Consider the following 23,724-nt stretch of genomic DNA (forward strand, 5'->3'; position numbering starts at 1 on the left):
TTGCACTTCGCAGTTTTCAAGTTTTTAGAAAAAAATCAAAACACAATATTTTTTGTTTAGTTATCCGGATGAAACTCCCTCAATTTTCAAGACCGAGGTCTATTCTAATGAGAATTTACTCAATACAATATTACAAACGTATGTTTGATGAGGCATTAAAATGATACCTAAGGCCTTACTTTTTGCTAGGAATAAAAGTTTATTCTTGATTTCGGGTTTCTCTCTCATTTATATCGTCTCAAGCAAGATGACCCCGTGAATTAAAAGACCGATTTATATGACAGGAAATGGAACTCCGTCATGATTTTTTATATTATTCATCATACTTCCGCCTGAGCCAGACATGGTTTATAGCTCTGCGGGTGCGCTGTTGGTATCCCGATTGATCTCGAGCCGCGTTTCCATTCCTTTTAAATATACAATTCCTTGGTATTCCCCAGAGTGTTTTCACAAAGTCAGAGGTATAAATTCATAAATTGTAGACTGAATCAGACCAATTTCAGCTTTTCTTTTCAGTAATCTGATGTATTTAAAAAAAAATACACGTCCATATGACATGCCTTCAGTTTCTCTGCATCTTTTCCAAATCTTTTCAAATCAAATTTAGCACCAACTCCAAGTTTTCTGAACAGCTGCAGTCCCTCCATGCTGTTTTTGTAATCGGAAGTAAACAAAAATGAGTAGTGGTATAAGAGGCTAGTTTTTCCTAAAATTGTCTCCCCTTCATTTTTTTTAACAGTATAATTTTTGCTTTGTTATCTCATTGACCGTGAACCAGTTCTTCTCGAAATTTCTCCCCATATGTAGCGCTTTACATCTACTTCCGTTGTTTATTCCAGAAACAAGTGATCATAACGTGCCACAGTCTAAACTTCTTGATATTCACTTTAAACTCATAATTTTGACAATATGGCTAAATGGGGGGAAGGAGACCCAAGGTGGATAGTTGAAGAACGTCCAGACGGAACGAATGTGAACAACTGGCATTGGTATGGAAATTTAGGCATTTGCCATTTATTCAAACTTACTTGTGTAACTTAATTTTTATAAGTTTAAAACTAAACAACAAAATAAGCTACATGGGACAGGGCAGGAATATTCTTTACCGTCATGCATCTACATGTCATAATTTTTGTTCTTACCGTTGGTAAGCGTTACTATCCAATTGTTTACTGTATTTCGTCTAAATATCATTATCGCAATTCGTCAGAGGTCTTAAATTATAATCGTTACTGTTATTTTGGTAAAACTATTTAGCAGGGCATAGAGGGGGGTATTTGCATGGAAGATCAGTGCTCCAGCTAGAATTCAAAAGGGGCAGGGTGCCAGTGGAGGGCAGGGCACTTTTTTTTATGATAGAAGGCACTTCTCATTTCTTTTGTCTACGTCCCTGCGTGTATCACGAGTTCACATATTTTTTTACTGTATATATTGTCAATAAAGATGCATAAGTTGTTGTTACGATTATTTATTCTATAAAATTTGCACAAGAAAAGTCATTCATACTACATGTTCATATAACATGGCAATACACATTCATACTATTAACCAAAAGAGGCAAAATAAACTTACTATTCTCCCTACCCCCTCTCCTTCCAAAAAAAAGAACATAAACTAAACATCTCATAGTTTACCATACATGTACATGACAGTAGTTGTATTTCAAAATTTTCATCTACAGCTTGGCCCTCAACACTTTTTTTATTGTTTGTGTTTAGGAATATATTATTTAGTGTAGCTTCATGTTGATTTGTGATGAGAGTTTAACTACACACTTTCATTTTTGTAAGCTGATAGCTTGACACCATTCAAACAATTAATTTATACATATTTCTTACTTGAGAATGTATAAAACATGGATTGCCAAAAGTATGATTATCAAAAATAAATTGCAATATATTTTTTTTTATGTTCAAAGACAGTTAGTATCCTTAAGGTAACATTCTTATATAATTTTGTATTCAGTTGGTTATGTTTTCCTTAATGTATTTTTAGTGCTAAATAATATTTTAGGAGCACAATTTTGTACTAAGCTTTTTCAGGGGAAGTAACTCCAAAATTAATTTCCACATGTTTACGTCTGCTTGTCGCTCATAAGGTGAGATGGACGATGTTTCTGTGAAGGCAAAAATGATTACTTCAATTCAATTCTAAATTCATGAAACTTGAAAGTCTTCATTCATACACTCTTCCATTGTGACTTGGAGATCGAAAAGAAAATGGGGACACATTTATCATATTTATGACAAAAAGGTACATTGTCTTAATTAAATTACCTAGTAATTAACACCTTTGAAGTCTTATCCACAATAATTGATTGTAATGACATGATTAACATGATCAAATTTCTTCAAAACATATATATTAAGAATCCAAATTCACTTCTTCATCCTTTGGTATTGGTTTTAATTACTGGCACTTTGAAAAAATAACTAAATTCTGCAAAAACTGAGGAGCTGATTTTTATGGTGTTGACAGCTCGGCGGCCATATTTAATCCTCATCCGTCCGTCCATCAGTCCTGTTTCTTGTCATCGCAACTCCTCTCAAACCACACAACAGAATTTCACGAAACCTTTTCAGATAATAAGAAAATACTATGTAGTTGTGCATATCAACAGGAAATTACGATTCAATGTTTCTTATTATAATAAAATAGTAATGTATAAAACATATTCTACAGCAGAAAAACTTGGACATAATTGATTCAAGGGAGATAATACAAAATTAAAAAAAACAAAACAAAAAAACACATTCACATTCAATATAAGTAGTTAAATTATTTCTTATTTCTAGATAAAAATTTGTATAATTTTACAGTTACTAATTAAGGTGTCAAAATGAGTACTTGTAAAAACATTTTCTATTAATTTCAGTTAAAACCAAGAATTTTAATACATCTTGTCTATTTTCTTTGTTGTAACCTTGTCCTTATATTATCAAATAAGTTAAACTTCAGTTGTAAACCATCTTCCATTCTACCATATACTCCAGAGTTGTAAAACCATACAGATTCAAAACAGTTCATGTCTCTCAGTTTACTAATAAGCTGCATGTTTCTCCAGGTAACGTCGTCACTAATGCGTACTTTGTTATTCAAGTTTTTTCTCTCTACCATCACTTTTCTTTTAACATCACTATTGAAAAGTCTTACAATCATTGGTTTTGGTCCAGGTTTGTCGGATGGCAAGCAGTGGATTGCAACAACATCCCGCTCTTCGAGGTGAACATTAAGATCCCTCCTCACAGTTTCTATAAAGTCTGATCGCAAATTCTGATCCTCACGTCTGGGAAAGTTCATGACTTTGATGTTGTTTTTTCTAGAGTATTGTTCATTATAGTTGGCACTAGTTAATGCCTCTTGGTTCATTCTGGTTGAATCCTCTAAGCCTTTTTTGTTTTTAATAACTACATCTCTGGTTTGGTCAATTTGTTTTCTAAGTTCTTCATTTTCTATAGATAAGGCTTCAAACTTGTTTTGCATCTCTTGCATTTCTTTCTGTACTGTTGCTAATTTAGTGTTTAGTTTCTTATCCATAGTTGATTCAAATCTTTGAAATAGTTTGGTCACAATAGAGGTCACAATTATTTCTAAATCATGAGTTCTTACAAGATCTTTTGTTAGTATGTCAAGATCATCTTTTTTGGTTATCCCCTGAAGGTTTGTTTTGATTTCATCAAGGTCCTTTTGTAGACTATTTAATCCACTAGTGTCCATGCTATTGTCTGACTCACTAGACAACTCTGAATGAGTTCTTTTAGGTAATTTAGGTTGTGTTCTAGCTTTTGTTTTATCTAAATCCTTTCTGGCTGACAATAATGTTTGAACAGTATTACTGTTAGTAGATTTCTTTTCCTTAGAATTTTGTCCAGTTTTATTACTTGGTAAAGAATTGCCTCCAGGCATATTGTTGTTAGTCAATATAACTACTCACAACAGAAAATCAATAATTCAACTCTAAAGATCCAAATGAAAATTCTTTAGAAGCTCATAGGTAAGTAATTCCACATCAAATTTCTTCAAAACATCTATAATACTAAAATTACGAGGTCCAATTTGTCAGCCGTCATCACGTAAAAACGACGAATCACAGAATTCAACTTCATATATAACTTATATAGTACAAAGGTGTAGATTAAAAATTACACCACTCCAGGCCCTTTTGTTTTCCACGTAATTAATATTGCCAATAATTAAGAAGTTCCGGGTCGAGTCCGCTACCGATACCAATAGTATATTCACCTGTTACCTATTACCTTATCTGTACGTTCCGCATCTGACAGGCGCACCACCAAACGTTGTATTCAGGATTAATATGCTATATACACGGGTCATAACCACAGGGTTGACACTACTAAATTGTCAAATTGTTACCTATTGTAGTATTTTAATCAGTAAGACTTTCTAAGATAACAATACGAATACTAAAAATCTGGACTAAAAATAAGGCATATAGGTACAGTTTTCAATTTGTTAGTGGGCATGACGTAAAACAGCGAAGCAAAGAATTCAACTTTATTTATTACTTATATAGGACAATGCTGTTGATTAAAAAATACTCCATTCCAGGACCTTTTGTTTTCCAAATAATTAATATTATTGTTTCAGTGCGACGGGTTCAAACAGAAAGACTTGAAAGCAGAGAAAAACCGTGTATCTTATAATCGGCATGACTTTATCAGATGACAATACTAATACTAAAATAAGGCTTGCGCATAGTAATATATATACTTTAATTCAGTCACGGACCCGTGATATCACGGGTGTGTTCTAGTATATATTAAGAATCCAAATTCACTTCTTCATCCTTTGGTATTGGTTTTAATTACTGGCACTTTGAAAAAATAACTAAATTCTGCAAAAACTGAGGAGCTGATTTTTATGGTGTTGACAGCTCGGCGGCCATATTTAATCCTCATCCGTCCGTCCGTCAGTCCTGTTTCTTGTCATCGCAACTCCTCTCAAACCACACAACAGAATTTCACGAAACCTTTTCAGATAATAAGAAAATACTACGTAGTTGTGCATATCAACAGGAAATTACGATTCAATTTTTTTTCTAGGAGTTATGCCCCTTTGTACTTATTTGCTTCAATGTACTTCTGCAACAGTTTGTCATCTCAACTCCTCTGAAAACACACAACAGAATTTCATGAAATTTTGTAGATAATAAGGACATACTATGTAGATGTGTATATTGACAGGAAATTATTATTCAGTATTTTTTCTTATACTTATTTAATTTCTCCAATGACAATGTGGGGACGTGGGGTATGTGAGCGTGCTCACTAAGGTTCTTTAATTTCTTGTAAATCTTCCCAGGTGTTTGCCATTGAAATATATATGAATCATAGATCAGATACCGATCAACTATGTAATAATTCCACATTCTTGTTATTATAAGTACAGATGCACGAATGACACAATTAACAGAAGAATAATTATCGCAAAAGTGAAAAGCATTCTACAAGAATTAACAAGCATTGATTGGATCCCGTTAGTTTACTGTATATATATTTCTATCCAAATGCATCGTTTTTTGTTTTTTTTAATTAATTTTAATTTGCTTAAAGTTAAATACTTTATATATATTTTTTTTAATGAGAAGCATTCAAATGTTTATACAGCTATGTTATTGAAATTATAATGTGAGTAACAGCACTGAAATTAAAATTTTTTAGGGTCAATGTTGGTAATAAATGTTGTAATTTAATAAGACTTTGAAACAAAATATGTTCAATCTAAATTTGGATTCTAATTAATTCACTGTTTTAATTGCTATCAAATATGGACATATAAAACTCTGCAATGATATGGAATATACACATTAGACATGTACAATGTGATTAAATGCATGATTTAATTTAATCAAAGAGCAGATTGCCATTGTTTTCATTGACACATGTATACATGAAGCTGGATAATATTATTTTCACAACTAATTCAACTGCACATATAAAATGTAATTTACGTAATCTGAATAGTTTCAAAATAGCCAATCCCGGTTACAAGTGTGTGATCAATATACTTAGGTCTATTGTGTTTTATTTTTGTACTGTCAAATTATCAATTCCAAGTTTACTTTCCACAGCAGTCAGTCGTCACTGAGACTCGAAGTGAGAGAAGTATTTCACTTCGTATCTTATCTCCTATTTTACCACGTTAATTCTAGGAGGAACCCCATTCCTAACTTTTTAAATATTTAATTTCCTTTTGGTCAGTGATCATGACTCCTTTCTGTACACATTCCTCGTTTAAATGTGATTTTTTAAATATAATACGACGTTTATCGACAGAAGTAGTTAATTTTTCTCAACGTGTTGTTTTGATTCAGAATTCACGGAAGTGACTTCCAGAAGGGAGACAACTCGAAACAATAATATGAAAGACTCCATTTCGCCTGTAGGGGTGTTGACGTTAAACCTTTACTATGTGGACTACATTTATTTTAATTTAAATGATGCATATGACAATATTAAGAATTTGAGATGGTCCTTTATGTTTAGAATAAAACTGTTGACGTGAAGGCATTATCCTGAGTCAATGGTATAAGTCTACAGATTGCTTGAAAGCAATCGTATCCCAAAAAAGGCAAAGTCAATGAAAGTATAATGATGCGATTATAACTGACAGTAGGTTGGTTGCCATCAACAGATAGTAATAGATAATTGGTTGGTAATTTCAACCGATTATCCAACACTAAAAAATACCAAACTGAGACAACCATGAAAAATTGGATGCTATCTGCAGAACCCTAACTCTTCAGTCCTTGTGGTATTTTTTTACCATGTTGACTATTTGGGGAACACAGAGCTACAGAATTTTTCTATTTCAAAACCTTCAGAATTGTGACCCAGGTTACACGAGTAGGTCACACTTATTTCCAAAAATTAATATAAAGGTTTTGATGAAGAAGTCCAATCAACTTGAAACTTAGTACACATAACATGTTCCCCAGGCTAATATAAGTACACAGTTGGCCTCAATTATTATAAGGGTATCTAATACTATTAAGGCAAAAAAAAAAATTTGTCTGTTTACGGTTACCTGACCAACCCTATTTTAAGCGTTGACCCTTACCCATTTATTTCCGTCGTAAAGTGTAAAATAAACTGAACTCATGTCAAAAGTGAAGATCATGTTTCCTGATACATCCCAATGTTCATAATTGTGAATAAAAGGGAAATAATCCAATCATTAAAATAACGGGTAAACTCGGCCACTGATCAACTCAGACCACAAGAAGATAAAACCGCACACTAAATATCATGTCACAAAAATAAAATGAAAAAATGAAATAAAATGGAAATACCGACCTACATACCCTATATTTTTTAAAGCATGCAACCTTAAACAGACATATTTTTTTTTTTGGCCTTATTATGATTTCAACCTTAATAAACATGATTTCCAAAACCACATTTGATGCAGGTGAGCAACACAGGCTCTTAAGAACCTCTTGTTTTTGGATACTGTTGTTTTATTTATGTGATTATTCTGGGTCATCAAAGTATATTGTGTGAATTGTAGAGTTATAGTTTGAATGATTCATATAATTTTAGGGTAGAGAAGAATGCAACAGGATGGTCAAAAGATAAACTTAAAGAATTACTTGTGGGAATGGTGATAGAAGATGAAGAATGTATGTAACTATTCATAGCTTATCTTTTATACGATAGTCTTGGTGGGATTTTCAGAAAAGAGAATAATGGGCAAATAGGGCAAAGTAAAGTGCCAAAATGATAAAAAAAAAAATGGCCCAAAAGATAAAAGATAGAGAAAAATTGGCAAATAAATTATAAAGAATACTGAAATTTAGGCCATCCAGATCCTCCTATATTATAAAAATTGTAATTTTAAACTTTAAAGTCTATAACCTAAAAGATTTGAAGCAGTTCATGCGTGTCACTCGGTATGAAATTTACATGTAGCATGAAAAATGTTTAATTGTGTGCGTGGGAGGTGGGGAAATGAAATAAAGACAACAATTTCATATTTATTTCTTAGATTAATTAATTGATTCTATTATGTAAGCACACAAATAAACCAATTTACCTCGTAGTTTCTCTTTCAATACAGTATAGAACATTCAATAACAATGTTTATTGTGTTGTGATTTCCTGTTTTCTTTTTGTACTTTAGTATTCATTCCTTATGGGCTTAGAAGATGCCACTCTAAAGGGCAAAATTGTTGATCCCAATAAAATCAGAACTATGTTGAAAAAATGGGTGTTTTTTGTAATTATTTTAGAAACCTAAAATAAAGAATATGGATGGTTTTACAACAAGTGGGAAACTTCTTCAACTCTTCAAAAGTTCATTTGAAAAGATGATTTGATAAAATGTATATAATTATGTAAATAGTAAATACTCATTTGAATGCAGGTAGTAAGTACTATTTTACGAGGCCCATTAAATCATATGAAGGACACATTAGCATAACTGCTTCAAATATAGAATTGTATGTTTTTCTTAACCAAATTTTTATTATTTTAGATTTTGGTGAATTAACAGAATTGACAAGCATAGATGGTGAAGCTACAGCTAATAATAGAAAAGCTAAATTGATATTCTTTTATGAATGGGTTCTCAAAGGAGAATGGTCAGGTGAGTGTTAATTAGTATATGCAACCAACCAACTGTCTCCTTACGAGTAATTTTTGTCCCAGACAACATAGTGGCTACATACATGTATCTAGTAGGAACAAAATTTTGTCACTGTAACAAAATTATTTAACATTTCAGGGGCGAATCCAGCCATTTTAAAAAGGGCGGGGGGGGGGGGGGGGGGGGGGTGCTAACCCAGGACAAAAGGGGGTGTTCCAACTACATGTCTCCATTCAAATGCATTGATCGTCCAAAAAAAAAGAGGGGTTCCAACCCCCAGAACCTCCCCTGGATCCGCACCTGCATTTGGATGGTTCTAAAAATATCTTTTAATACACATTATGTATGTCAAGAACAAAAAAATATTTCCTTGAAAAGTAATTATTGTTATTTCATGTTATTTTGCTCTTACTTTTTTTTATAGCATAATGTTTTGCTTATTTCACACAAATGCTGTATTGGATACTGCATATTTAACAGTTCACTACAAAATTAATCAGACATATGAACAATAAGAGATATGAGAGGTACATTAGTGAGACAAACAACCAAAATTATTATATATAAACCCCATCTTATCATATTGCATTTCTCAATCTTATGTATTTTCATTGTAGGAAAATTGAAATCAGGGGACAAGAAACACAAAGGAAAATTTAACATTCCTAATTTGAGTGAGGAAAATGATGCAGATGAAGTTGATGTAAGTAATTAGACCCTTTCATAATAACATTCTGACAAGCATGTTTATATCAGGTGTTCAGGGTGGCAATTTGAAAAATTTGAATTCACAATTTCTATGGACCTTTTCTTTTTCGAATGAAAGGGAATCTTGCCATTCCTAATCATGCCTGCATGTAAAAGTGCTGTTGTTTGTAAAATGTAACTTTACATTATTTAGACACAGTCTGACAGTTCAGTTGGCATACAAGTACAAATGTTTATACAAGTTAAAAATACATACTGTAAATAAAGACATTATTGTGTGCATTTATTATTGCGATTTTGTCAGTTTAGACTTAAATGCGATTTTAATTTTTACAATTTTGAGGAAAAACCCTTTTAAATTCATATATAATATTTCAAAATGCAAGTTCAAATTATTGCGTTTACAACTCTGTTGCATTTTCACAATAATAAAAACCTCGCAATAATTTCTGAATTTACAGTATTATGAATATTATATAAGTGATATAGAAGATAACAGTTTTACCAAAATTATATTTTCTAGGTTGATTTTTCCTGCAACACACAGACTGATGAAAGTTATAAAGTAAAAGAATTTTTAAGGAAGAAAGGAACTAAAGAAATTCAAAATAAACTTGCAAAATACATTGCTGATTTGACACAAGGTATGTATTTAAGATTCGTACCGTGATAACATGATTTTAAGATTTTACCAGTTACATAAAATATGCTATTCATTAGATGAGGGGTGATATGTATACTTTTTAAAGTGCAGAGATATTAATCTCCTATTTTAAGATGCTTACTTGTAGAGTACACTGACATTAATTTCTAGAAAATTTATACAGATTATATCTGATTATTTTTAATTTGAAGAATAATGTCCCTATTAAAGGAATATGCAAGCCTGTTGAAAGACTAATGAGATTGTATAATTTCAGAATATGGTAAAGGAGTTATTTTACCAACCAAAAATGGACAGCCTGATGCAAAAAAGTTAACCAACTCTACAGTAAGTGTATGAAATATATATAGAATTATACATGTAATTCAGAAATGTTTTTTTTTTCAGGTACATTGGTGCAAATATTTTCTTAATGATTATCGAATAAGATTAATAAATCCATGTGAGATAAAGAACTACTGTATTTACTGTATAGCTGAAAGAAGGGATTGCAGAATGTTCCTCTGCATGGATAGTTCCTAGTATGAATTGTAAAATATCATAGCCACTCAATTGTTGTGAATAATTCCTTTTCTCATCATTAATTCCATGGTAGTAAACTGCATCTGCTAAAATGAATCATTATCCTATTTAGGCTGTATTTAATTTAAGATTGAACCATAAGTAAAATTAATATCAGTTACAATTGAGTATGTCAGAATTCCTAGAAATTAATAAATTTTTAAGAGTTCTGAATTTCCATGATATTTGAAATTTAAAGTGGTACAAAAAATCTTCAGAAACATGTATTTAAAGGGTAAATATAATATGCTTGATCTAGGTAGATGATTACTATATTCTTAATTTCTATGAATTTTATTTGTAGAATAAAGCCAGAGAAGAATTAAACAAACTTGTAGTTTCATCACCCAAAAAAGAAAGTAAAGTTGGAGTAAAAATTCATACAAAGAAATTAACTGGTAAACATGAATTCATGTGTTCAGCGCAGGACTTATACAGATGTTTAACTGATATTGGAGTAAGTGACAGAATATTAAATTATTTTTTTTTATTTTTTTCTTGGCTTTAAGCTTATTGACATGGGTTGTTGTATAGATAAATAGATAAATTACAGAGTATTTTCTTATGTAAAAGATGAAAATGTTCTCGATCAAAATCACTTCTATGTCCTCAATAACGAGAAACATCTAATATTTAGGAAGAGAAAATGTTGTCTTCAGTAAACATCACATAAAAATAAAACAATTAACATGGATTGTTTAGGTCTGATATGCTGTTGGATATTATACCCTGACCAAAAGGAGTGGAGTATACCATACCGATGTTGGGATGTCTTTTACGTAATGGCCATGTATGAAATTGTTGATGCATTTAAAGTTCCAAGTGACCCCTCTCTACTGTGTGATGAGTTTCAGACTCATCACTCATCAACATTGTGATATCCCAATATCTAATCATTGTAGTTCATGTGGTACCGATTTTTGTGAATTTCATGGTCATTACCTTTTGTATGAATTTGCTACTTTAGATTTTTTTTTAAACATATTTTTTTTTCTTCAGATGGTGCAAGCATTTACTGGGGGACCAGTTGAAATGGAAGTAGAAAAAGGGGGAAGGTTCTCCTTAATGCATGGCAATGTTACTGGAGAATTTGTTGACTTGGTAAGTTAAGCTTTTAATCAATTCAGCAAGTGGAAAAACTAATGATAAAAAGAAAGTTTTGTCAAATCCTCAGAGGTATAACTTAGACATATGATGTTTTGGCAGCGTCACCCTCGTTAAAGTTTGTGATTAAGTTTATGTAGGTTTACGAGGATCAACAAATGGTTAATCAATATTTGGTTGCATTATATTAACATTGGCACACCTTATTTCATCAGGATTATTTGGCCTGGCAGCCCTTGATTTTGAAACTATTTAGTTCACATGTTAAATGAGTAATTTCTTTGTCAACAATTTACTTTTCTATTATCAGGTACCTGGGAAGAAAATGGTTCAGCGATGGCGAGTTAAATCTTGGCCAGATGCCCATTATTCAGAAGTGACTTTTGACTTTGAAGAAAAAGAGGGTGTAACAGAACTCTTCTTAACTCAAACAGGTGTACCCGATAGTGAATTCGAAAGAACGAAAGAAGGATGGGTAATTAATTACTGGAACAGAATCAAGCAGACATTTGGATATGGAGCAAATATATTTTGACGGCAGTAGAAATGAAATCGATCTCCAAGGCAACAATCTACACGTCTTTCACTCATGAAAAAGTAGGATGAAACTGAGAACAAAAGAAATTCTACTGCTTGTGTTAGTACTGCAGTGTACTTAAACAGGATACAATGTATTTTGACTCCATTGATCAGACTATTTTGTACTGTTACCTGATAAATATACTGTTCTGTTACCCAATAACAAGGTTATAGTGATAAACTTTATATTTTATTCATTGTCAGTCTGACATATTCATTACATATTGTTAATCATAATCATTTTTGAGGACTGTTGCCATTACTATTGTCTCTTGTTTAATAACCTGCTGTTCCAATCATTTAAATTTGTAAAAAAAAAAAAGTATTTTACCAAAACAGAAATTTGTGTATAATATTCATGCTTAAGATAATCATTTATGAAGACTTGTTTGCCATAATGAATTGTTCCTTTATTTTATAATCTGTTGCTGTTAAATATCACAAAGTTGCACTCATTATTTTGTCATTAATGCTGATCTCTTCATTGCTGTTCAAAATAAATGCTCATGTTTGAAGGCCCTACATTGCCTATAGTTTTTTGCATCCATGTCATGTAGATGCTGGTGGAAAGTTGAAAATAAAACTTTATCTACCTATTTTGATACCAGTAAGGAGATTGACAAAATGCATGATTACTGAAATTCCCTTTGATTTGAAAATTTTATGACTTATATGTTATTTTACCTTGATTTTGTTACCATTTGTTTTTTCCCAATCCATTTTATGGATAAGAAAACCATGCCTTTATTGAATGGCAATGGACCTTGGGTTCATGTTTTCTCGAAACGACATGATGTCTTCTAAACCTTGTTTCTCAATGGTCATATTGGACGATTCTCAGTAAAAAATTGGATCAAAAGCTGTCATTCTGGCCTGTATTTCAGAAGTCATACATGTTAGGTTATTATACAAATGGTTGGGACTCGTATGCGATGTTGTAGAACCCATACCAAAGAACTGTGCATGTTAAAAATTTAAAATATTTTGTCTTGTATAATGTAAGCTATGAAATAAAAATATTTTTACATTCTATTTATACATACATTGCAAAACATTAAATGGGATAATTTGGACTGATATGACGAGTGCTATTTTTAATTTAAATGTATTTATAAAAAGAGAGAATATAAGTTGGTATATGATTGACATGTTTGTTCCTTCATTTTTTCTGCAATGCCATTTCTTACTGCTGAAAAGAAACAATTTCATATTTAAAACATTACAAGATGACTCTCAATGGAGGACTATAAATTATGTCACTTGATATTCACTAAAGCCATTTCCATTTTAAATATCAATTTCATTGTAAAACAAGATATGACATGATGTATTCTCTGTTTAAGTATTATTGTCATTTAAATGTTTCAAATAGTAAGATAAAGAAGGATTTAATATTCAGTGTTTTGTTAAATTCCGAGGACAGGTACCTTACATGTTAAAAACCACATTGTGTTAACTTATTGAGATGAATTTTTACTATAAAATAAAAATAAAACAAGAACCTTTATTGACATTTTTGTACACCAGCTGTAGCATCGATCCAGTGTATGTGTTATAAATATGAGGATTAAAGTTTGTATCCCCGAAACACGATCCTGAAAGTATTTTTTGATGATTTCCAGGTTATCAGTGTGTTACCCCAGAGAATAGACTCTAATGCAACTTGACTGGACATTAACCAGCAACAAATTTTCAAACAATCTGCATGTGACTAATGGCAGCAGCCATTCAAGATTCTGATATTGATAGATATGTAGTAAAAGCAAAAGTAACATTTTCCACCTAAAGATGTTCTTTTTGCGACTTTTTATTCCATTTTGAAGCGTACAGGAAGCCTATAACACCTTGATTGTGTTTGATGTCTTTTTGTTTACACAATTTACAAAATTAAATCGATGTTATATAACGGCAAATGTTAAAATACAATACTGTACTAGTGTATGCAGTCCGACTGAAATACAAATTATCCTTCTAGTCAAATAATTAAAATGAAATAAACAATTACACTACTGCTTCAAGTTAAGGTGAAGCTTGGCACCTATTAGACTTTTAAATCTGCTGCATTGTTTGCACCTGTCCTTAGTGTCAGGAATCTGTTCAATGGTTGTCATTTGTTGATGTGGTTCATAAGTGTTTCTGTTTTTTTACATAGATTAGATCCTTGGTTTTCCTTTTTGAATTGTTTTACACTAGTCAGTTTGGGGCCCTTTATTGCTTGCTGTATGGTCTGAGCCAAGGCTTGGTGTTGTATGCCATACTTTGACCTATACATATTTACTTTTTACACATTGTGACTTGGATGGAGAGTTGTCTCACTGGCAGTCATACCACATCTTTTTCCATTAAATTACAAAAAGCTCGGTGTACCAATTATTGCTGTTAACTGACATCTAAACATGTAGATCATTCAACATTGCCTACTGGTTATACTGATTGCATATAAACACAGACGATCGAAATTAAATAGAAGGGCCTTTTTTCCTTCCTGTTGACATCACTTTTTTTGAAATGGTATGCTGCTCATGTTCAAATACAGATTTGTCTTATTCACATGAGGCAAAAAAGACATGACTAAAATAAAATTTGTTCAGCCATTTACTAAAAGCACATAAATATCATTTCTGTGTAAGCAGCAAATCCATAAATTAAGTTAAAATATAACATTTTTCTAAGTCAGTTTATTTTAAGAGAACATAGCACTTCCTTCATTTAATAACTTCTATTTATTTATGTTTACATTAAAGCAAACATATGGAAGGAAAGCAATTATTATTTCACCTAAATTTTTCATTTTATCTGATTCTTGAATTGTTTAACATTCATTAACTTTCTAGCAAAGTCTTATTTTCTGGGTTTTTTTTTTATCTATTAAAATATCTGACAGTTGGTCTCTCATGAAAGGCTTTTCCCCATATATATTGCAAATAAACTGGACGGTGTGAAAAAGTTTACCAAAAGAGGATGGCTTCTCAAAGAGATTTATAAGTAATGTGGATTTATTTATTTTTGTGGGTACCAATTTTCGTGGATTAAGGAAAATTTGCATGTTCATGGATATTTAATTTCGTGGTTTTCCTTTACCAACGAAATCCACAAAAATTGGTATCCAACGAAAAATAATGAATCCACAGTAACAAGACCAATAAAATGTATTAAATAAAAAGTGTTTGATCATGATTTTTTTCAGGGAATTTTTAAAATAGCTTTTATCAAAATGTCTAATTTAGCTGATCTATGCAATAACCATGTTCACCACATTCCAATTTTCAGATAACAGCAGGTAACCAACATGTGTTGGTAAATTTTCTTGAAATATGTAAAAGTAATGAACATTTTACGACTAAAGAAAAAGATTTAAAAAAAAACAGGCCTTACCACAAATATATAAAATCAGAGATAATTGATTTGCTCCTTAAACAGAAGATATTGTGATCAACAACAGACAAATTTAACACTATACAATATATACATATAACATATGATCACTCAGAAATCAAACATCAACTATAAATCATTATGTCTGCTTTCTTGGTTTGTTTTCGTAGAAAATAATTTGATAATTATACTGCTTAAATAGGTAGAATTTAAAAAACTCAACCAACTTGTATTTACACTATTATAAATAACAAAAGCATCCAAGTTCTTTGTTTTGTCTCGTTGGTAATCATACTACTTTACTAATATCTATAGTCATCTTCGAAGAGATATGATAATTGATTGTGTATTGTAGAGGTCATCTTATTCAAAGTACAGACATAAAAATTTACAGGTTGTAAGTTTGCTTTTAATACATATTTTCTATATCATAATTACAACCATTGTCATAAAAAAATTCACGCACGTAAGTCACACTGTAATTTATTCACTAAAAGAGTCTTTCAATCTGTTGACAAATCTTCAACAATAATTCATGCACAAATATTATCATTCATGAATTTCACACAGAAATCACAAACAGATATGGGGTCAATATTTTTTATAATCTAGAATCTCTTTATTTTACCATTTACCTTTATGAAATGTCATCCATACAATTTCAAGAAATAAATTTACAACTCAAACCATTAAATTTACAAAAGAAATTTACACCCATTCTTGACATGATTGTCACAGATTCACAAATACATAGGCAGTGAACACAATTTGAGATCACAACAAAAATAATAAATATTTAATAATAAATGCAAAATTCTAAAATGCTTAACACATTATTCCTTTAATATATATTTAACCAGTTCTGAGTAATGAATTTTCAATACTATATCATGTAAAAGTAAAGACTAAATCAAAGATTAATTTACCCTTCAGCAATTTATGTAGGGGAGATAATATTCATCTTTGCTTTTCATGAAAAAATTAAATTGTCTCCCCTAGATTTGCTTAATCAAGATAGACAACTAAGAAACTTTTCTGATAATGTCAACCGACATAATGCTGAATAAAACAACAGATTGTTCTTGAGGTTTAATCTCTGTCAGTAGATCTGTTCTTGTTTAAAACCATCACTTTTCATGAATTTCATTTGAAACAGTAGTTTATATGGCAAAATGTTAAAACAGAATTCTCCACAAAATCTTTCAAAAGTTAAGGATCATGATATGGGTTATTCCATTCCTGTTGTGGCAATCATGTTAAAGTGCACATATAATTATAATGTTGCAAGAGGAATGTCACTCAAAATGATCAATTTGCTAAAAAATAGCTTGGTAATTAGAAGGTAAACATATTGTTCGTAACACCATTTTAGAAGTTTTACTAACAGTCAAAATCTATTGTTCATATAATATTTATTATATGAGTTAGCTTGTGCAAAACAACATTCTAGTTCTGATAATATCGTCTGATGTTTATGCCATAACCATATATTACTATTTATTAATGTTTATAACATATGCTTGATAACAGAAATAGAACATGGAAAAACTGACATCTTATTCTTTCTTCTAAAATTCTTTCAATGAAATATGCTATCGTTGCATTATTAAACCCAAATGCTGTTAATATCTTTTTTTACCATAGATGAGATTTTACATAAGAATTTTTTTTCAATGTAATAGAAGTAATTGATAATTACCAAAAACATTCTATTTGCATTTCTCTCTGATATTTATGACAATATCAGTTTTACCAAATAACTAACTATGCCTTTGAGCATTATATTGTTCAATTTTTTGCTTTACAGAAAATAAATAAATACCATAGAATCAGTATTACAAAGGCAGTGCCAATATTAATTTTTCTTCATGATTTCTATACTCATACACTAATTAGTAAAATAAATAACTAATTGTCTCCCCTTACTTTGTTTAATCAAGGGAGACAACTGACTAATTTTTCTCATAATATCAACCTGAACAAAACTGTTTTTTTCTAAATGATTGGTTTCAGATCTGTTCTAGTATGCAACTAAAAATTTCAAGCATTTCATTTGAATTGATTATCAAGACAAACGCTGATTATAACCTTATGGGGCTGTATAATTAAGTAATAAACTGATTCCAGAAAGGCACTTTAAAATAAGTTTTTATCATGGTAATGATTTATTCCTTCTTAAAAACCTTGTCATACCTTAAAGGAACCATGATTATTTATGTGCATTGTAATAGATATTTTGGGGTTGAATAAGCATTACCAAAAGCAAAAGAAAATGTCAATAAGAAAGACACATAACAACATAGCACATTCTCAGCATTATTTATGGATTCACTGGAAAAGGAAGACTGTCAGCACAGAAATTTCTAGAAAAAAACAATGTATACAATCTTAAAAACGTTCCAACTCATACAATATGGGAATTTTACAGAGCAAATTAAAATCTTTCAAATTCATTATGTATAAATCTAATCAATTGGTCTATAGTAAAAATGATTTTTGATTGATACAAATTCAGCACCTTTTTTCTATAAAGCACATTAATGTTTCTCTATAAGAGAAAATATAGAATCAATTTGTTTGGCTACTAAGTCTACAATAGTTGGTCTTTCTTTTTGTCTCGGTACTTCGTCACTACTATGTCGACTTTCAGAACTATTCTGTCTCTCAACTTTTTCCTCACTTTCTTTTTCTGTTTCATTTTCAGGTTCCTTGGAGTCTGAACTTTCTTCTTCTTTAGAATCTTTTGAATCTTTAGAAGTACTAGGTCCAGGTTTTTCACTGTCACTTTGACTACTACTTTCTTGGATTTTAGTATCCGACTCCGAATTTTCTCCAGATGACACCTTTTCCTCCACCTTCTCAGGAGATTTGACTTCCTCCTTTTTAGGTGGTGTGTCATCAGGAATAATTTCTACATCACTACTAGAGTCTCTATCTTCTGCTTCATCAGCTGAATCTTTTCCAGAAACTCTCCTCTTTTTTGAAGGTGTAGCTTCTGTAGGACAATAAAAATATGACATAAGTAAGAATATGGTTTAGACCACAAAAAAAACTTTCAAACTATGATACTTTTATATTTCTCAACACATCATGATATTAAAATAATTTTTTCTAGCCCATTTTGTGATGATTTAATTTTGCGATTTTCAAATTTGTTTGATGTAGTTAAATGAGGAAAGATCCAAGTTTTACATATTCACCAGGATTTATGTTTGCTTTATTTTTCTACTCAAAAGACACAAAAATTATTTGGTTGACAGTAATAGTGATACTGTGTATTGATAATTATTCTTTGGATACCAAGTTTTACGGATTTCATTGGTAAAGGTAAATCACAAATTTAAATGTTCAACAAATGTTTTACTGTCTTGTATGCATACTTGGGCAAAACCACCTACCACACATTCATTCAATTATTTGGTTTCCTGCAAGTAACTGACTGGTTATATTACATTCTAATATGACGTCCTATTATTATCAACCCGTATGTTAATCTCAATATATCTCTACCTTTAGCGCAAACGCAGTAATACACAAAAATAGCTGTTCCGCGTCATGACCAACTTATTTATACTACCAGATATTCTCAATTTTCGACATCAAAACCCCAAGTTTACGTAGGCCAAGATTCAGATACAATATATTTATCTCTATTCTACAGCAATATAAACAAATACATCCATTTCAATCTATTTTTCATGTTAAAATTTCATAAAACGAAAATTCAGCGAAATGATGTTATTGTCTTGACATGGCAATGAAACAAGGTGACGTCACAAGTATGTCTCCGTAAACAAAAAACCAAATGCAAATACAGGGTGTTTTAAAGCTTCTTGTTTGCCTCAGGACAAATAAAATTACATTGGAAGAAAATATATAAGTGAAAAATGCGATTAAAAAAAAATCATTAAATAATATAATATTACTAATATTATTAAAATTCGGTAAAACGGAACAGCCATAACAGTATCATATGTAGAGGGCTTTCAAGGATAGCAAAATTACCAAATTTGTCCTATTAGAATCGAAATAATTCATGGCAGCCATAGATTTTTTTTCATTTAACCATGGGTTGGGCATTTATATTTTTATTTAACCCCTTACTAACGCTCAGGGTATAATAATCGAATATAAATGCCCAACTCATGGTTAAATGAAAACAAATCTACAGCTGCCATGAATTATTTCTTCATTTAAGCATTGTCAGTCCACCATTCCAAAATCAAAAAACATTGCAACATTCACTGAGTATAAGACAATTGATGTTAACGCTTCTATGAAAACCTAGCATTTGCCATATAGCAATAAGATATCTAGTTGTGTGATTAATACTGTCTAATATATAGTCAACTAACTTTGCAAATTCAGATCCTTACAGCAAAAACCTGCTAATTTCAAAGAAGGATTCAGTATCAACCTTAAAATATCAAAGAATTCTTATTGTCAGGATATTTATTCCATGTTAAAAGAAGTATAAAAGGCCTTTCTCTTATTTTTAACTTTTATTTTATATCTAACCTGTAGAATCTGTTAACTCCTCCTGACTCTCAGATCCAGACCGTTTTCTGCTCTGAATTCTAGCTGCCTCTGCCCTCTGTTGCTGGTTTTCTCTACATATGCTTAAGATGTAATGCAAACTGTCCATTAACAAAGGATTCATCTTCTTTGGAGGTTGAACAGAGAATATCAGTAACATGGCTCGTAAATCCTGAAATGTTTTGTTAAGAATTCAATCATATAATATAACATTTGTATAACGAAAACAGATCACATTACAATCTGAATTTGAAAAAAAGGGAATTACTGTGGATTCATAATTTCATGGATACCAATTTTCGTGGATTAAGGAAAACTTGCATATTCATGGATAATTAATTTCATGGTTTTGCCAAAGTCTGCATACAAGCCTATAGAAAATTTGTTATTTGTTGAACATTTAATTTTGTGGTTCACCAGTACAATCAAAATCCATGAAAATTGATATCCAACGAATAAAAATGAATCCACAGTAGTTTAGTTCATTTATTAAATTTTGCAATGTATATATATCTGTGGGGACACGAAAAAAAATAACACATTTTTTGATAAATCAGAGAGAATTCAAATTTTAGTACATTTCAAGAAGTATATAATTAACTCACAAAGTTGAAAGTTGAATGCAACAGTTTTTATAAAAGTGCACACATTGATGCCCTTTTATGAATGAAGGAAAAAGAATTTCAAAAATGCACAGTGAAAAGATGAAATATAATTTTCAATATGACATACCCCATTAATTCTTTCACAGATATTAAGTAAATCTTGCTGGTATCTGACATTTTCTATGGCAGATTTTTCTGCCGTTACTGAGGCAACCAAACTATCAAGTAAGGATTTGCCTTGGTCATTTAGCACTTGTTGATATACCTAAAAAAATATGTCAACGATGTATGTTATTTATGCATTAGTCATAATTCTGTATTTAATATAGCAAGTGTTGTATTTGCATATTTTTATCATTATCATATGGTCAAAATTAGAAACAAGAAAAGCATGAAAATAGAATTTTGCTTTGAAATTGGAGAGATTTTAAACTCCACAAAAAATTTTACAGTAATTTTAGCTGTCAGATCGAGAATAAAATGCAAGTGTTAAAAATATTATAAGAACTTAATTTTAAATCTTATTGATAATTTTGCTCAAAATAATGAAAATGGAATGTGTGTAGTAGATGTCAATAATTCTATCATTTAATTACAAGAAATACATTAGAGTAGGTATTGGGTACAGGAAGAGTTCAAAAGAAAGACTATGATAATTGATACAAACCTTTGGAAAGAAGTTACAAAAGAACTGGTATATATTATGATTGTTTAGTGACAGTCTCTCATCCAATAATACTGAATCTACATATTCTATAAAGTAACTGCTACTGCAAAGTATTCTTATACAGTTTCTATCAACCTGTTACAATAAAACAGACTATTAGACAAAAAGATATATGCCATTTTTTCAGCAAATTGTATACTGTAAAGTTAAATTCCTCTATCATGTCTGTCTATAGTATCTATAGTAAAATCCTCACATTTAACACATGACATTGATAACTATTATATATTTTTTTCATTTTTTTTTTACATTAAAGAAAATTGCTCTGTATCATTCAAAATATAGTATAAACTGGGACACAGAGATATGTTTATTGGCATAAAATTCAGCAAAGACAATGTGATGGACAGATGGTCTGAGAAGGTAAACACTCATCTTGTCTATCTTTTCTTTTTTGTAGATTTTCTACACCAAATAATTCAAAGTTAACTTTTTAAGATTCATAAAAATAACAACTTAGTTTAAACATATTAATTTATAGTGGATTGGGAAACAAGTTTTGCAACTTATATTAATCCCTTTCCACTTTGTGGGTGCGAGTGCAGCCTTGTAGCGGCATTTGCCTGCTCTTTTTCGAAATCTACAAGGGTGTCTTTAACATGCAAGAGATATGGCTCTCTCTTAACACAGGTCAGCCATTTATCGTCCCCTTCTGACGGACTATCATCGTTTCCTCAAGATCATACTCGCAAATGGTGTCAAGGGAAAGCCGAAAATCCAGTCCCTGAAATTTTCATCCCAGACGGGAATCGTACCAGGAACCTTTGTGTTAGTAGTCCAATGCACTAACCAATACACAACTTGGTACGTGAAATGTGTATTACATGTTATACTTTAAATTCAGACATTTCTGCTAGATATTGAAATATACATGGATGCATAAGAACTCTTTTTTTCCATTGAGCTTTTCAGGGGAATCATACAACCAATACTGATATATATATACAGATTGTATCGATGCAACAAAATTTTGATATTTATTTCATTGAATATTCTTAACAATCATTGTTTTTCATCAGTATTATAGTTTTTAATATTTGATAACTTTTCAAATTATTTGTAAACATGGTTTAATGTTTCTTACCTCAGAGTGATAAATTTCATACCACAACTTTGCAAAGAAGGCTGAATGTAATGGGACACCTTCAACAGCCACTACAGCACCTTAAAGATAATATCAAAATGTAAAGTTATATTCTATTTCAGTAAAGCCTCCTGGTATGCCTAAGTATTATAAGATATGCTTTCTTGCATAATCTTCATACTTTTCAACTACTAGCAAACGATAACCAATTCTATTTCTTTTCTAACACATTCAAAAAGATAAAAGTACATGGTTAACAACAATTGATATTTTTATGTTTTTGCTATGTGAATTCAATGACCAAATAAATTATCTGCTTTTCATTATGAATGGGACAAATTCAAGGTGTTACATCTTTCAAATCTATTCCAATGATATTGCAAAGTATTCCGCTCATACTAGTGCTAGGGGGTGTCTTAAACTTACAATGGAGTGGGAGTTTTTAATTCTCTGTGTTGACTTTTATATATCATTATTTTATTGTTTCTTGTAATTTATGTAAAAGAACAGTACAGTATAATACAAAATATTGTCGGAATACTTACTAAGATTAATTATATGTTCATTTAGTATTTGTTGGTTGACAGCAACTCTACAAATAAGATCTACTAAGGAATGGTATGGTAAGAAAAATTCTGATAATGCACAGTCATAATTCTCATCAACACCCTGAAATTAAGTAAAACCAGAAATACAAAACAAGCTTATTAAATTATGTGTTGAAAGATATACATAACAATATATATGATGTTGAAATAAAAATGTTCAAAATTCTTAATTGAATAACAATAAAATTAAAAGTCCAGTGACAAAAGCAATTGCTGGAAAGGCAAATAACCGTGCATTCTTCAGATTATGATTTAAATTTCCTTGAGATTTAATGTTGTTATTAAAAAATACACTAAAAGAAGAATGTGTCCATAGTACACGGCTGCCCCATTCGCACTATCATTTTCTATGTTCACTGGACCGTGAAATTGGGGTCAAAATTCTAATTTGGCATTTTAATTAGAAATATCATATCATAGGGAACATGTGTACTAAGTATCAAGTTGAATGGACTTCAACTTCATTAAAAACAACCTTGACCAAAACTTTAACCTGGACAGATAAACGTACTAAGACGAATGAACCAACAAACGCACAGACCAGACTATCGTAGGTGGGGCATAAA

The 23,724-nt window shown here is 30.9% G+C and overlaps 2 protein-coding genes across 4 annotated transcripts in view; one reads left to right on the forward strand and one right to left on the reverse strand.

Moving 5' to 3' along the window:
- Positions 1-820: 820 nt before the first annotated feature.
- On the forward strand, positions 821-13,724 carry LOC143068748 (activator of 90 kDa heat shock protein ATPase homolog 1-like). The gene is made up of 9 exons (XM_076243020.1): positions 821-989; positions 7,563-7,642; positions 8,497-8,607; positions 9,225-9,310; positions 9,839-9,959; positions 10,236-10,306; positions 10,845-10,997; positions 11,540-11,641; positions 11,955-13,724. Exons 1-9 carry the CDS (start codon positions 910-912, stop codon positions 12,177-12,179), a joined length of 1,029 nt encoding a protein of 342 aa, XP_076099135.1. The 5' UTR covers positions 821-909; the 3' UTR covers positions 12,180-13,724.
- Positions 13,725-14,800: 1,076 nt separating this feature from the next.
- The window catches only part of LOC143068746 (ubiquitin carboxyl-terminal hydrolase 34-like), an 81,403-nt gene continuing 72,479 nt past the window's right edge, over positions 14,801-23,724 (reverse strand). For all 3 annotated transcript variants that reach the window (XM_076243017.1, XM_076243016.1, XM_076243018.1), the window contains 6 exons: positions 23,096-23,219; positions 22,551-22,630; positions 21,407-21,541; positions 20,867-21,004; positions 20,117-20,306; positions 14,801-18,593 (listed from right to left, as the gene is read on the reverse strand). In XM_076243017.1, the coding sequence (XP_076099132.1) occupies positions 18,136-18,593; positions 20,117-20,306; positions 20,867-21,004; positions 21,407-21,541; positions 22,551-22,630; positions 23,096-23,219 (1,125 nt within the window). In that variant the 3' untranslated portion in view covers positions 14,801-18,135. The remainder of the gene's footprint in view (positions 18,594-20,116; positions 20,307-20,866; positions 21,005-21,406; positions 21,542-22,550; positions 22,631-23,095; positions 23,220-23,724) is intronic.

The sequence above is a fragment of the Mytilus galloprovincialis genome, chromosome 3, assembly GCF_965363235.1.
Source record: "Mytilus galloprovincialis chromosome 3, xbMytGall1.hap1.1, whole genome shotgun sequence".
Classification (NCBI taxonomy): Eukaryota; Metazoa; Mollusca; class Bivalvia; order Mytilida; family Mytilidae; genus Mytilus; species Mytilus galloprovincialis.